Source organism: Coenobita brevimanus, chromosome 88 (genome assembly GCF_032717465.1).
Source record: "Coenobita brevimanus isolate Jiangsu-jjx chromosome 88, ASM3271746v2, whole genome shotgun sequence".
Lineage (NCBI taxonomy): Eukaryota > Metazoa > Arthropoda > Malacostraca > Decapoda > Coenobitidae > Coenobita > Coenobita brevimanus.
Genome location: NC_137041.1, coordinates 4732464 through 4747497, shown reverse-complemented (window position 1 = coordinate 4747497; position 15034 = coordinate 4732464). Strand labels below are relative to the sequence as shown.

The 15034-nt window shown below is 40.0% G+C and overlaps 1 protein-coding gene across 1 annotated transcript in view; it reads left to right on the top strand.

Moving 5' to 3' along the window:
* Positions 1 to 5460, top strand: part of LOC145411167 (zinc transporter ZIP6-like) — an 89107-nt gene extending 83647 nt beyond the window's left edge. The window contains exon 13 of the mRNA XM_080281221.1: positions 5308 to 5460. Within this exon, the coding sequence (XP_080137347.1) occupies positions 5308 to 5460 (153 nt within the window). The remainder of the gene's footprint in view (positions 1 to 5307) is intronic.
* Positions 5461 to 15034: the final 9574 nt, after the last annotated feature.

Below are 15034 nucleotides of genomic sequence, written 5' to 3'. Positions count from 1 at the left end.
GTCAAGTGCAATGGCAAAGCTTTCGCCAAAGTCCTGAAAGGAGGATGACCAGGAGTCTGAAAGGTAGGTGAGAAGATCGCCAGTGAAGCGTCCCTGACGGAACCCATACTGACGATCGGAAAGAAGGTTGTGATAGGAAAGATGCCTTAAAATTTTTCTACTGAGAATTGACCTGAAAACTTCTGAAATACAGGACGTTAAAGCAATTGGACGATAGTTGGAGGGTTGGGAGTGGTCACCCTTCTTTGGGACTGGCTGAATGAGAGCAAACTTCCAGCAAGAAGGAAACGTACAAGTTGACAGACAAAGGCGAAAGAGTTTGCCTAGGCAGGGTGTAAGCACAGAAGCACAGTTCTTGAGAACAACAGGAGGGACCCCATCAGGCCCATATGCCTTGTTAGTACTGAGGCCAGTGATTGCAGAAAATACATTAACTGAAGAAATTTTAATGTCAGCCATGAGGAAGTCAGAGGGGCGAAGTGATGGAGGAACAGCATCGGAATCGTCTAAGGTGGAATTGGAGGAGAAAGTCTGTGCGAAGAGATCTGCTTTATCAGTAGAAGAAATAGGTACAGAACCATCAGAGTAGAAAAGAGGAGGGAAGGATGATGAGGTAAAGTTGTTAGAAAGATTTTTGGCAAGGTGCCAGAAGGAGCGGGAAGAATTCGAGTTGGAGAGTTGAGAGCATTTAGTATGGATGAAATTATTTTTAGTAGAGCGAAGAACAGACTTAGCACGATTCCGGGCAGAAACGTAAAGATGATGTGATTCAGGGGTGGGTTGGCTCCGGTACCTTTTGTAGGCCCTCTCCTTGTTGCGGACAGCATTAGAACAAGCGTGATTAAACCAAGGCTTTCTTGCGTTAGTCAAAGGATATGAGAAAGGAATGTATGCTTCCATGCCTGAGAGAATAACCTCCGTAATGCGCAAGGCACACTCAGATGGCTCCCGGCCATGGAAGCAATAATCATTCCAGGGAAAATCAAAGAAGTATTGCCTGAGGGCCTCCCAGTCCGCGGCTCCAAAATGCCACAGACGACGTTTCCCCGGAGGGTCCACAGGCCGTACCGGAGTGATTGGACAGGTTAAGGTAATAAGGTTGTGATCGGAGGAGCCCAACGGAGAGGAAAGATTAACAGAGTAAGCAGAAGGATTAGTTGTGAGGAAGAGGTCAAGTATGTTGGAGCTCTCTCCAAGGCGGTCAGGGATACGGGTAGGGTGCTGTACAAGCTGCTCTAGGTCATTAAGGATAGAAAAGATGTAGGCTTGTTCACCAGGTGGATCCGTGAAAGGAGAGGAGAGCCAAAGGTGGTGGTGAACATTGAAGTCTCCTAGAATGGAGATTTCAGAGAAAGGAGAAATGGATAGAATGTGTTCCATTGTAGAAGTAAGATAGTCGAAGAATTTTTGATAGTCAGTAGAATTAGGGGATAAGTAAACAGCACAGATATATTTAGTCAGAGAAAGACAGGAAAGCCGAAGCCAGAGTGTAGAGAATTCAGAAGAATCGCATTCAGGAACACGAGAGGAAGATAAGTCGTTGCGTATATATACACAACAGCCACCTTTGGCTTTGAAATGAGTATAGAGAAAGTAGGAGGATACAGAAAAGGGTTTGCTGTCAGTTGCCTCAGACAGCTGAGTCTCCGTTAGAATAAGAAGGTGAGGTTTAGAGGAGAGGTGGTGCTCAACAGAGCGAAAGTTAGAGGAAAGGCCGCGAATGTTGCAGAAATGAAGAAGAAGAGAGTTAGACAGTGGTTCAAGGCACCTCGAGTCGTCATCGGGAGAGGGGCGGATGGTGGGGGCATTTATGGTCCCCCCCCCTGGGGACTCCGAGGCTGTGTGTTGTGACGCCTTGATTTTTTATTTTTGGAAAAGGAAGTGTAGTGTGTACTGTGCATGTAGTTTGGTGTAGATAGTTAGAGAATTTTGTACTGGAGAGCATGCTGGCCTACTCTCTGGGAAACTAAGCTTGTTTTACAACATTTAGACATCAGATCTTCCTCATTTTATATCAGTTTCCTCTTGTCCGTCTTTCCATTATTTTTCACAAGAAGATCCTATTTCATCTACTTATTTTCTTTTTCCATCCTCTAATATCTTTAAACATCATAATTTCTTTCACCTCTCACTTACACTTGACAATTTCTGCTCTCTTGATAAGACAGCCCTCTTAAGCTTCTCTCTTTTTTTCTGGACCCTACCTCACCCTTTCCATTATATATGTGAGAAAAAGGTCATGATGATGATGATGATGATGATCCATGTAACAAGACATGAAGATATAATGGTGATGATGGTTCATTCTAAAATGAAATCTTATATAGGTGGTCCTCATTTAACTCATGGATTGTGCAATTACCCTTTTTTTATCCCACCCCATGATGTGCAAAAAATTATTATTATTATTTTTTTTAGTTTTTGTTTATTATAAACTTGAAGATAAACATCCAGGGCATCATCTAGTGAAAAAAAAATTCTCTCTCTCTCTCTCGTCTTTGCGTAGCGCCATGTGTAAGTTTGTGTAGAGGTGGAGTAGTGAAAAAAATGACATGTATATATTTTTTTTGTGTAGGGGTGTAGTGAAATTTTTTTTTTTCTTTAGCTTTTGTTTATTATAAACTTTGAAGATAAACATCCAGGGCATCATCTGGAAAAAAAAAAAAAAAAAAAAAAAAAAAAAAAAAAACTCTGTCTTTGCATAGTGCCATACATAAGTTTGCATAGGAGTGGAGTAGTGAGCAGTGATACATGGCCCCTGGAAGGTTAGCACAGCCTGAGTTATGGCTCACAATGTGAAGCTTCCCAGCCTGAGCTGTGGCTTGCAGTCCATGGGTTAAAGTTATTTTATTAATGTAATGGCAATGACTTAGCACCTGTTCTTCACTTCAGGGTGCTCATACTTCATTATAAATAGTTTTGAGGTCATAAATGATTCCCTCTCCCCCCATATCATGAAACATAAGCATGTCTCATTCTTGTTTAACCTGCCGCGTGCCAGTGCCGTTTTAAAATGGTTTGACATAATTCCGCGGCCAGTGCCAGTGCCATTTTAAAATGGCTTAAAATAAAAAACTTCACTGTGACTGCATTTTTCAAGATTCGAGGGTAGAAACTGGCAGGCATGTAAGGTAACTGTTCCTCTACCATCCCTCATTCTGTCAAGGCCTTACACTTACTCGCTCCCCCCCTCTCGCTCGTTCTGCCTCACTCTGCCTGTGTGCCTCACCCAGTGCTGTACATAGTGAAGGCATTTTGTAAATATTTTCATGTAAGTGTAAGTTGTAAATATTTTCTTGTAAGTGTAAGGACTATATAGTGAAGTCAAGTTGTAAATACCTTCTTGTAAGTGCCAGAACTGTACGTAATGAAGTCAGGTTATACCTATCTTCAAGTAAGTGTAACTTAACACATTCACACTGAGAAAGACACGCAAATTATGATAGATGCAGAAGTAATAAGTGATCAGAAAAGTGTACTGAACATTGCTATACCCTCCCAGCATAAATACCTGAGTATACCTTACATAGAAAACATCTTTCTCTCACGTACGTGGTGAGCGTGGGAGAGCGGCTATACTTGTACACGAGTATGCAGGACTCAATAAAACTCATTTCCGAGCCTCGGTGAGCATTTTAATGGCAAAATTCGTTGTTTTCACATCACAATCTATAATTTTAGCAAAAAAAGGTTGAAAAATGGCCGGCAATGTGGTGACCCATTGGGCTAAAAATAGCCGGCACGCGATGGGTTAAGTGTCAGCAGCACACATGCTAGATTTTAGCACCTTCACTCGTATGATATTCCAACTGTTTTTGGTGTAACTTTCACTACTGTGACATTTAAAAATGAGTTTCAAAATTTTATTTTTTGCTGTACTGTCAGTCCTTCACTCTTTTGACACATTTAAAACCTTATTTTTGACGTATCCACTCCAGTGATGTATTTTTCATTTTATTTATTTTTTTTTACTTTCAAGTTCTCTTTTTCTTTATTCTAGTTAGGAAGGACCTCTTCCAGTAAAGGAGTTAGTGAATACATCTAACCCCTCTAGTGCATAAATTTTATTGTCATCATCATCATCATCATCATCATCCAGACCTGCTTTCCCATCTTAGAGCAGGATGAGGAGTAGCTGCTTACATGAAGGAGTGTCAGTGCCTACTTAACATATGGATGTAAGACTATGGTGTGGCATGAATATGGAAAGTCAAGACTGACAGCAATGGAGATGGGACTGCTGAGGAATGTACCGGTATGTGGAGCAGAGAGAGTGGATAGGGTACGAAATAATGTGATTCGTGAAAGATGTGGAGTGAGGAAGTCTGTGGACACCAGAATCTAAGAGAGTGTACTAAGATGGTATGATCATGTGGAGAGAATGGATAACAACAGAGTGGTGAAAAAGGTATATCTGCGCTAATCTGAAGGAGGGAGAGGGCAAGGTAGGCCAAGGAGAAGGTGGAGACTTATGATGGATGAATGTGTGAGGAAAAGAGGTTGGAAGTCGGTGAGGCTAGGGAACTGACAGGAGATCAAGCTGGCTGGATGATTGTTGTGAGGAGAAATGCATGATCAGGGATTTTGGCACCTCTTTTTAACGTGGCAGCGTCTGGATTGACTCTATCAGATACGATTATGTGAAGCTACAGAATGTGGTGAATGTTTTTTGGCGTATCCGATAGAGCCAGGATTCCGGGGACTTGAATGATGAGTGAATGGAAGCATGGCCCATTGGATTGGGCAAATTTAGGCTGTCTGGACATTTCTACTTCTCACCCTGCCCTAGGGTGGGAAAGGAGGTCTGGATGATGATGATGATGACCTTCCCTACAACACTCAATAAACTTATGCCACGATAATTCTTGCACTTACTTTGCTCACCTGTATTTTTGTACAGGGGTACAATCACAGCCTTTTTCCACTCTGCTTGCACAGTTTCACTCATCCATGCTGTTTTACATATCTCTAACAAGCCCTTCATTCCGCTTTCTCCACTACATATAATCATCTCTGCATACACCTCATCAACCCCAGCTGCATGCCCATTTTTTAGCCACTTCACGTGTGCGAGGGTCACATTTCCTGGCATTGCATTCCTTCTCTGCACAAGGAAAGCAAAATTTAATCGTCTGAAGATAGTAGTCATTATCATCGTGTTCTTTTTTCCCACTTGAGGCTGTTAGTAAGAATAAACAATAATGTCTTTTTTTTGTTTATGATAATGTCATTGGACTTAAGAGGTTAGCAAGGACTAGCTGTACAGTAATTTTCATAGCAGGATTAAATCCTTCTCCCCTTCCCCAGCTGTCAGAACTGTCGGTGAATCGAGGAGAGAAGCTGGGAGCTGGAGGTCAGATGCTGCTGCAAGGCCTCGGGATGTTCACGGGTGCCTCCATCATGCTCCTCATCGCTATATATGAACATGACATTGAGGATTTAATCAATGGCTCTTTTTAATAGATCATTGTTGAAACTGATTTCGACATCATTCATCACTGTTTATGACAACAACAGCAGCAGCCTCAGCTTTATATGAAAATGACAAAGAGGACTTAATCAGTAGCTCACTCTGACAGATCACTATTGAAATTAATCTGTGATGTTGAGACACTGAGAATATTATCAGTGGCCCTTTCTAAGAGATCAGTGTTGAACTTCATCTTGTTAGTGGCTCTTTTTAAAAATTAGATCACCAATGAAACTGATTTATTGAAAATCTCATTTGTGGATCTTTCTAATAAATCATCAGTGAAATTGATTTTGTCATCAATATATGTGATCATGAAATTGAGAATTTAATCAGTGACTGTTATTGATCGAACAGATTTCCTTTGAATATGATCTTAGGTGTTGATTGTGTTGCCACACACTTCTGTATGGCAATAAATGAGCATAAGGATTTTATCAGTGACCTATAATTCAGATTGCCATGGAAATTGGTCTGTGGTATTAAATCTGTTGCCATAATATCTCCACCATACTTCAGTATGGCAAGAGATTACCATGCATCATGCAAAGGAAACATTGGTACTCTGTGTACAGTACTTCAGCTTGGCATGAAATTGCCATCCCTCCTTCTTGAATGCTGAGTCCTAAGAAAAGACCACCAGTTGAACATAGTGCAAGTCATGAAGAAGTCCTATGAGCAATAAGGTGGAAAAATTTTTTTCCACCAAGTTAAGGTGGATAAACAGTACCACTCCACCCTGTTCTTTTGTCAGATTTCCTCAAGCACAGTACTGTATATTATGACAAGATAGATTAGTTCTGTGCAAGCAGTAAGCAACTGTTGTTTCATCTCTTCCCTCACTTTGACTTCAGATCCATGATGATTCACCCCATGGATATAGCAAGCAACCATTGTAAAGAAATATGCTCTTAATATAAAGCCAAAAGCACAATCAGGATCTTTTTTAGGTCTGAGTTCAAGGATTTCTCTTGGCCAAACAGAATTGTCTAGTGTCAACCTAAGTAGATTCCTTGGGGTACCAGTAGCAGAGAAAGGGTGGCTTGAGATAGTTTTTGAAGTCTTGGACTGCAAGGATTTCTTGTAGTTGACCAAATCTTGGTGTTTGGCCTGAATAAAATACCCAAGTTTACCAATAGTAGTGAAGCACAAAGATTTAAGATAAGTCTTTGTCATTACAGATGACCATCTTGGTTACACAAGCTGAATTGTACTTAATATCATATAGAAATATAAAATGGAAAACATGACACCTGTTGATTTGGTGAAATTTGTGGTGCTATATTTTGAAAATATTAACCAGTGTTTTGGCATGACAGTGATCCTTCATACTGGAACCAATATTTGCAATGATGATCAGCAACCATTTTATCACCACAGTAAGCTCTTGTTATAAGTTGCCTTTTTTGATGTTCTGTTTTGCCCATTAATTCCATATATAGTACAGAAAGATTGCCTTTTAAAGTTCCATTGCTACTTTCCAGTTTCCCGAGACCTACAAAAATAATTGCATGGAAAAGTCGTGATATTTTGTAACATCCCAGACCTGTAACAAGAACTACCTGTACTTTTGTCAGCACACTGACTGACTGTCGCATTGATCTAGAGAGTATAGTTTCCCTGGAAAGAACTTAAGGTTGTATCAGACACTATTCCAGCTACCCAGGTGATCTGAAGTAGTGCTTAAGCACTATCACCATCAAAAGTTCACTGACACTTTCCTGCTGGCTGTAGTGAGTGAAGATGTTGTGGGAAATATTATGTGTTCGGAAAATGAAGCACACAACAAAAGTGTGAGAAAAGGAATGATACACTCTTATGCTTGGTGAGGAATGAGAAATACAGAGGGAAGAAAACAAGTGGAAGGTGTTGTATGAAATATATTTATGTAATAGTAGTATGAAGTACGCACGAAAAGAATGTGAGAGGGAAGGCTGCCCCGTAACATTCAGTTAGGAGTGAGATATATAGAAAGGTAAGGCAGTTCTGGCTAGCTGTGGCAGTGGAAAGTGTCATGTGAAATATTGTCATGTGTGGTAGGAACATGAAACACACAAGAGTATGTGAAGGAAGGATAACCTGAAGTTCGGTAGAGAATGAGAAATATGGAAGGCAGGACACATTGTTGGCAAGGGATTGTCAGCAGACTTTTGCTTGTGATCATATAGTTCTCGTGTTGTGTCATACCTTCGTGTCTTGTGGATAGCAATGTGGCTGATTTGTGGAAGGGAAAACAGTGGTGATATTATGGTAAGATTTTTAATGCAGGTAGTCCTCATTTAAAGTTGTTTGATTATTTAGGTGCTGATGATTTATGACCTATTTTCCACATGCTCATGATTCATTATAAATTTGTTTTTGGGGTGTGAAGTGAATTCCCCCCCCCCCTCAAAAAAAAAAAAAAAAAAAAAAAAATCCATGAATGTTTTGCTTAAAGTAACATTTTGTCTGTGCACATGCCACACTTTAAGTGAGGACTGACCATACTCATGAGCCATTGAGAAACAATCCTGTGAGTGCAGCTGTAAGCCACAAATAACCTACTTTGAAATGGTTGTGATACACTGAGCAGCTCTGAGTGAAAACACTAAGTCCCTGTTATAAGTCACCATTTTCACTTTTTTTTTTTTTTTTTTTTTTTTTTTTTATATAGTCCCCACCAAGTTATAGAAAATTTACCTCTTAAGCTTACATTGCTGCCTATTTAGCTGATTTGCTAGTTTTGCAGTTGCAGTTTGTATTAAGTCCTGAGTCAGCTAGGGAAAAATTTCCTCTTATGCATCCATTGCAGTGTTTAAAGCTGGTGTGCCATTTTGCAGATTTACCGTACCCTACCAGTTGTATGTAAAAAGTTGTAATATTTTGGAATATCTCTGACTTATAATGAGGACTGACTCTACTAGAAAACTTAGTATTGTAACCCTTGCAGTGGCTTACGTGAAACACTGAACAAGGAATTTGACTTTTTATCATCACCGTATGATTTATGATGTTACTGTTTAACCCCTTGAGTCCCAGTGATGTCCCCATTAGTTTATTCGTGCTGCCACCAGGCAGTTTTATTCCGTTTCCTTGGTTTGTGAACATCACCCCATTCTGTGGTTTGAAAGTCAGGATGATGAATGGTTGATGGGAAAAGGTCTCTTGTATTGAAGGGATTTGTCAGTGCTGTAGTGAACCCCTCGAGTTCAGGCAGTTTGTGTTGGGCTGAACAAATCATCAAAAAATGGCAAGATTGAAATAGGAAAGACATCCCTGAGCTCAGTAGGTTAAATCTTCTTATAGCCAAGGGTTATGGTTCTAAAGTTTTCCTGGTTTTCTCTCACCACCACCAAAGATGTGTGGACCCAAATCTTTGCTGTCATTCCAAGTGCTCATAAGAATACCCATTTCATTATACAGGTATTGAGATTTATAGTAAAAGCTTAAATGTAGAAGTAGGTGGTGTATTGTTTCTGGATTTTACAGTGAGTAGCTGCCAGATACAGCCTGTCCTTATTTAAAGTTGTTTCATCATCAAGTTGCTGATAAATGAATTTTTCTTCATTTAAAGTTTCTTGTGGTCCATTATAAAGTTGTTTTGAATTATCTTTTTAACTCCTTTGTCATAATTCTGAAGCATATTTCACTTTTCCTCTTAAGACCACTGACGTAATTTCTTAGTTTATCATTGTTGCCTTCAGATGTTTTTTTTTCACCTTAGGACAGGCTTCTTGAACTGGAGGAGTTATATACAGCCATCATTAACTCCGTCAGTGCTGGTAATCCTAAGCTGGATAAAATTATCTGGATGTGGCAGGAATAAACAAAGTTATTATAGTGGTGAGTTTTAACACTTCAGCCCAGTGTTATATACAATACTATGTTTATATTAAGTTCTTGCCGCCACTAGACAGTTTTTTTCAACTTGTGACTCACTCCTAGTTTTGATGAGGTTAGTGAAGACTGTAATTTTTCCTTTTCAAAAATTAGCTCAAAGCTTAATAAAATCTTCTGATGGATCAGTAATGAAATATAAAATGTGTCACTGAAGTGATGTGGTTAAGCTACGGTACATTTTCTGTGGACACTCTGTTGACTTTAAATGAGGACTGACTGTACTGTATGTAGTCCCAAGTAGACCTAGGAGTCGCCTGTAGTCCATTCCAGATTAAAATTACTCTCTGCTGTGACTTGTACCGTACCACACCCGCCCATACTCTCTCAAAATTACTCTGTGCTGTGACTTGTACCCTACCACACCCGCCCATACTCTTTCACCCCATCTCACCATATGACAAAGTGCTATAGTTTATTCTTAAGTAAATTATTGTTACAGGTGATGGAATTAAATGTGAGGGAGTATGGACAGATGTAGAAGGGTATGAGTTGTGTTGAAGTGTAATCTAATCTGGAATGACTTATAAAACATCGTCATTGTAGTTCTGATCTTAGACACCCTCATGCTCCTCTCTTTAGGCCTTTCAGTCCAATTATGTATTTGTAGCTTGATTGTTGCCATCATCAGATGATTTTATTCATCATAGGGGAGACATTTTGTGGTGAATGGGTTAGTGAAAGCTACATCAAACTCTCCTAGTAAGGTTGTATGTTGTTGGCAAAAATAAATCAGATAATACATCTTTGGAGTGAAGGGATTTGGCTGTACACTTGCTCACTCATTTTTAAGTTATTCTGCAAAGGATAGTGGATGAAGGAAACTTGCCTTACTGAGTAATTCTCATTAACAGAAATGAGTGCATCGTTATGTGTGTTATAGAGTTTTATTTTAAGTTCCTATAACAATGCATTTTTTATATTTAACATGTGCTTTTTGCAGTGTGAATATGGTGATAGGGATTGTGTGTTTTGGTTATTTAAGGGTTAAAGGTGAAACTATTTTTCTATTTTTTTTTTTTTTTTAAATATATTTCCAGATACTGTATATTATTTCATAATTGTGTTGGATGCCCAAGTAGGCAGGCCATTTTAAAAAATCCTGTGCAGTAGCACGTCAGTGATGTAACAAGATCATACCCTGTACTGGTACTGCATATTCATGATTATAACAGGTTGTCATTACAGACAAATTCTTTCATGGTGTGTCCCACCTGATGTATCTTGAATTAGCTGAATACATACTACATTCAGAAGGTAGAAATACTTCCCAGTTTTATCTGTTGAGGGTTAAAAGCTAGTAAAACATAAGCAAAGTCTTAACTGGACTATTGTGTATGTCTGTGATACAGTTTTTCCACCATGTACTCAGTAAACCTTTGAAAGTTACTTAAGTTTCAGACTGTCCCATAACACAAACGCCATGTTATTTTACTGCATGTTGCTACAATTGGGAACAAAATTTCACATAGTATTTCACCCCATCTTTTGACTTTCTTCTGCTGGCCAGTATTTCCAGGCTGGGAGAGGTTTGATATGTTTTTCTTCTAGTGGATGACTCTGTATATATGACATATCGGGGAAAACTTTAAGTGACTTGCCCCACGTGTGAAGTAGATGGAATGAAATACTGTTGGTGAACTTTTGTCTTCATCTGCACCATCATTATGTGTTAGCAGTTAAATAGTTGCTTGTGTGGAAAGTGTAACCAGGCAAAATAGTGCAATGAAGGGAAAATTTACATGGGACCAAGCTTCAAAGAACCTTCCCACTCAGCCCTTCCAACTCCCAGTAACTTCCCTTCATTGCGATAATGTAGTTTCTCGTGTGTTCTTGTTATCTTCAGACAGTTTTATTTTGATAGCTGTGTAGAGGAGTCTTTTCATACTGGAGGGGTAAGATGTAGCCTTCATTAACCCTTCAGTAAATGAGACCTTCTCAAAATTAGAAAAAAAAATTGTATGGAGACAGCAAGAATTAACCAGTAAATTATGTTATCTGCTTGAAGGGATTAACACCAAACTTTGATGTACTTCAGTATTATAAGATGTATGTGGTGCATATTTTAAGCATCTTGGCAACAGAGATCTAGTAAGAGATACTGTGGGATATTCTATATCGTTCGTTTGTGTACAGATTCCCTGCACCTATAGTGCGGGTCGAGCCATACATTAGCCCGGTCAGGGGGGTATGGGCTGATTAAAAAATAGTAAGGGGGGAGGACAGGACCTGGGGATTGCCCAGCACACACACCCTGTCTCCTGACTGGCTTTGTGGTGTGTGTGATATTCTATATACCTGTATATAAAATAATAGCTCAGTACTGAGTGCTTAAGACCAGAGCAGGACTGTAGTATCCCTGTGTGATTTGATTGTATAGATGAGCGTTAACTCCTTCAGTCCTACTACTTTGTGTCATTTTATTCATACTACTTCCAGAGGAATTTATGTAGTGTTAGAGAGAGTTTGAACTGGAAAATTTTGATGTAGCCTTGATCTCTTCAATATAAGAGGGCATTCCTAAGCTGAATAAAATTGTCTGAGTAGCAATACTAAATTTGAAAGCACATCATCAGAATGAATTTCTCAAATGCATGTCCAGTCACTCCTCTGCCATGCTTATCTTCTCTGATGGCTTTAAATATTTCCATTGTGCAGGGTTTGTTGTTGTGTTCCCTGATTCCTCTTTCCAAAGTACTCCTCTTCCCATTGCAAGTATTCTCACTGCAAAACTTGGTACTATTCTTTTCACTCAGCAGTCTCCTCCTAAATTATCTTCCTCCTCCTTTGTTATCTCCTCTGATTTTCTTTGTGTGCTCACTTCCTTACACACTTCATCTCACTCTCATCCCCTGATCATCCAGTTTCAGGAGTTGCTATTCCACCTTTTGTTCAAAAAGTCAGTTCACTTCTGTTGGGGCTCTAGCCACATAGGGATTACTGGAAATGAACTCCCTGGGATTTTCTGTTACTCGTCCTCTCTCCGACCCATTCCTGCTCTCGATTGTTTTCTGTTCTAACACATCTCTTCCAATAACATTGACAGGCCTCATAGTACCTACAGGTTAACTGCAGTTAATAGCACAACTTGACCTACCCCAGTCATTGTTGGGAGACTTTCTTTGCTCGTCACTACATGCCTGTCCACTCATAGTCATTTAATGAGTTATGGCCCTCTGCCACTCTGTTCACATTGTAACTGCATCGACCATCATAACCTTTTTTACCATTGCTTGCCTGTTCTTAAAGACCGTCTTTCAGCTTTTCACTTGCTCTCCATGCTACGATGGCCCCCGTTTTTTGTTGGTACTCTAGGTGACTCTCGGCCCCCACTGTTAGTTTTTATTCTAGGTGAATCTTGACTCCTGCTGTTTGTTGGTATTCTAGGTAACTCTCGGCCCCCACTGTTTGTTGGTATTCTAGGTGACTCTCCCACCAGTTCTCTTTCTAGTATTTTTAGCTTATTTGACTCTTTGAAGCTTAAATTTAAGTATTCCTCCTGCTCCATCTACCTGAGTGCCATATTGCTGTTTCATGGCTTGGTGCTAGGTCTTCATTTTTCCTTCCATCACCATATTGAGAGTGTTATTGGAAGCTTTAGGTATGTAAGTTGCATAAAAGGTAACTTGCATCAGTTATTTCGTTTCGTTTCGTTTTTAAAGGCACTAACATGCTTGCATGCGTCAGCCTTGGTCACCTATTGGCGGCTGTTCATGCTGCACGATCTATTGCAGCCTCCCTGTTCAGTCCCATAACCCTGAGGTCACACTTATTGACCTCATCCCATGTCTTTCTTGGTCTACCCCTCATAACCCCACCCCCAATATTAACACTTCTCACCATCGCCACCCAATTATCATCCCCCATCCTTTCCACATGCCCAAACCATCTCAATCTACCTCTCCTCATCACAACACCAATACACTCCAGTCCCATCCTACCTCTCAATTTTTCCATTGTAAATCCAGCCCCCCCAGACCTTGCACGCAGGGACGCATTACACATCCACCTAATCATTGTCATTTCTGTACGTCTGAGCCTGCGAATATCCTCCTCCTTTACTGCCCAGGTCTCACTACCATACAGTATTACACTCCTAACACATGCTGCATACAAAGACCCCATAGCATGTAGGGAGAGTCCTCTCAAAGTCAGGAGAGGCAAGAGCTCCCTGAACTTCTTCCAACCACTTCTCACCCTAGCCGCCACAGAGCTAGCTCCAGCCCCACCTCCAGCACACAACATGTCTCCCAAATAACAAAACTCTTCCACACATACAAGAGATTCACCAGCAAGTTCAATCCTTTCACGCATGACAATCTCCACCTGCTCTCCCCGACGCACCGTGCACATAAAATCAGCATTATCTTGCAGTCCACCTTTGATACCACTACATCTCTTGTGCACTCATTTATCTCAAACACCGCACAAGATGGAATTACTTCCCACGCCCTTGTGGCAAACTGCACATGGCCACTGTCCCTCATCTTTGACAGTACAGCCACCAACCTTAGACATCATCACTTTTGTTTTATCTGCATTTACCCTTAAGCCCTTGTGCCCCATACCATCTCTCCACTTCCTAAACCTTTCCTCCACCTTCCTTTTGTTCTCTGCAGTCAACACCAAATCATCAGCATACAACATCTCCCCAGACATGTATGAATGACTACCAGTATCCAGCTGTACTATAAATTCACTTGATATATTTCCCAGAGTATATTTGTCATTGAGCAGCTCAGAAGATGAGTTAAATTTTATATTGACTAGCAAGTTGTAGGTATCATAATGACTGTAGATTTGCTGGCAGCTCACATAAAGATAGAAATGCTCCAAGGTGGTGTGTTCATGCTAATGCCTTTAATGAATTATATTTCTATAAGTTGTACATTTTCGGTAAACTGAAGCATAAAATTATATCTATCTATCTATCTGTCTGTCTAAATATACTGTTTGTATATACTGTACATACATACATACATGCATCTGTCATCTAATCCTGTGTTGCCCTATGAGGAGCATAGGAGCCCAGGGCTAGGCAGGTTGGTCCTGACATTTAAGATGAGAGTGACCAGCCTCTCATGTCCCTGAGTGGCATTATGTGAGCAGTAAACCCCAACCATCCCTTGGATGTAAACCTATACAGGCCCAATCCGGTTGATGCACCATAATTACCCACTAAACCACCAGACGTCATAGTTTGGTTATATGGTTACCACCCAATGTAGTAAATGGTTTTCTGGTGTACAGGAAGCCATTTAGCTTGTCATCCAGTATAGAGTAACCCATAGACAGAAGGAAGAGGAAAGACAGACAGAAGAGGAAGGAAGAGAGGAAAGGGCAGTCACCCGATAGCAGTGCTACATCGAGTGAGTGGTTGGTGAGTGCCCCATATATATATATATATATATATATAATATATATATATATATATATATATATATATATATATATATATATATATATATATATATATATATATATATATATATATATATAATATATATAAGGTGCTACCCAAAAGCTCCAGTAATTTGAATATTGTAGGAAAATAAGTTACCTTACCTCCTAGTTCTTACTGTTGCCTTCGAAGTAGTCCCCTTGGGCATGTATACAGTGGTCCCAGCGTTTTTTCCACGAGTCCATGCATCCCTGGAAGGCTTCAGGCGTGATTGTCTTGAGCACCTC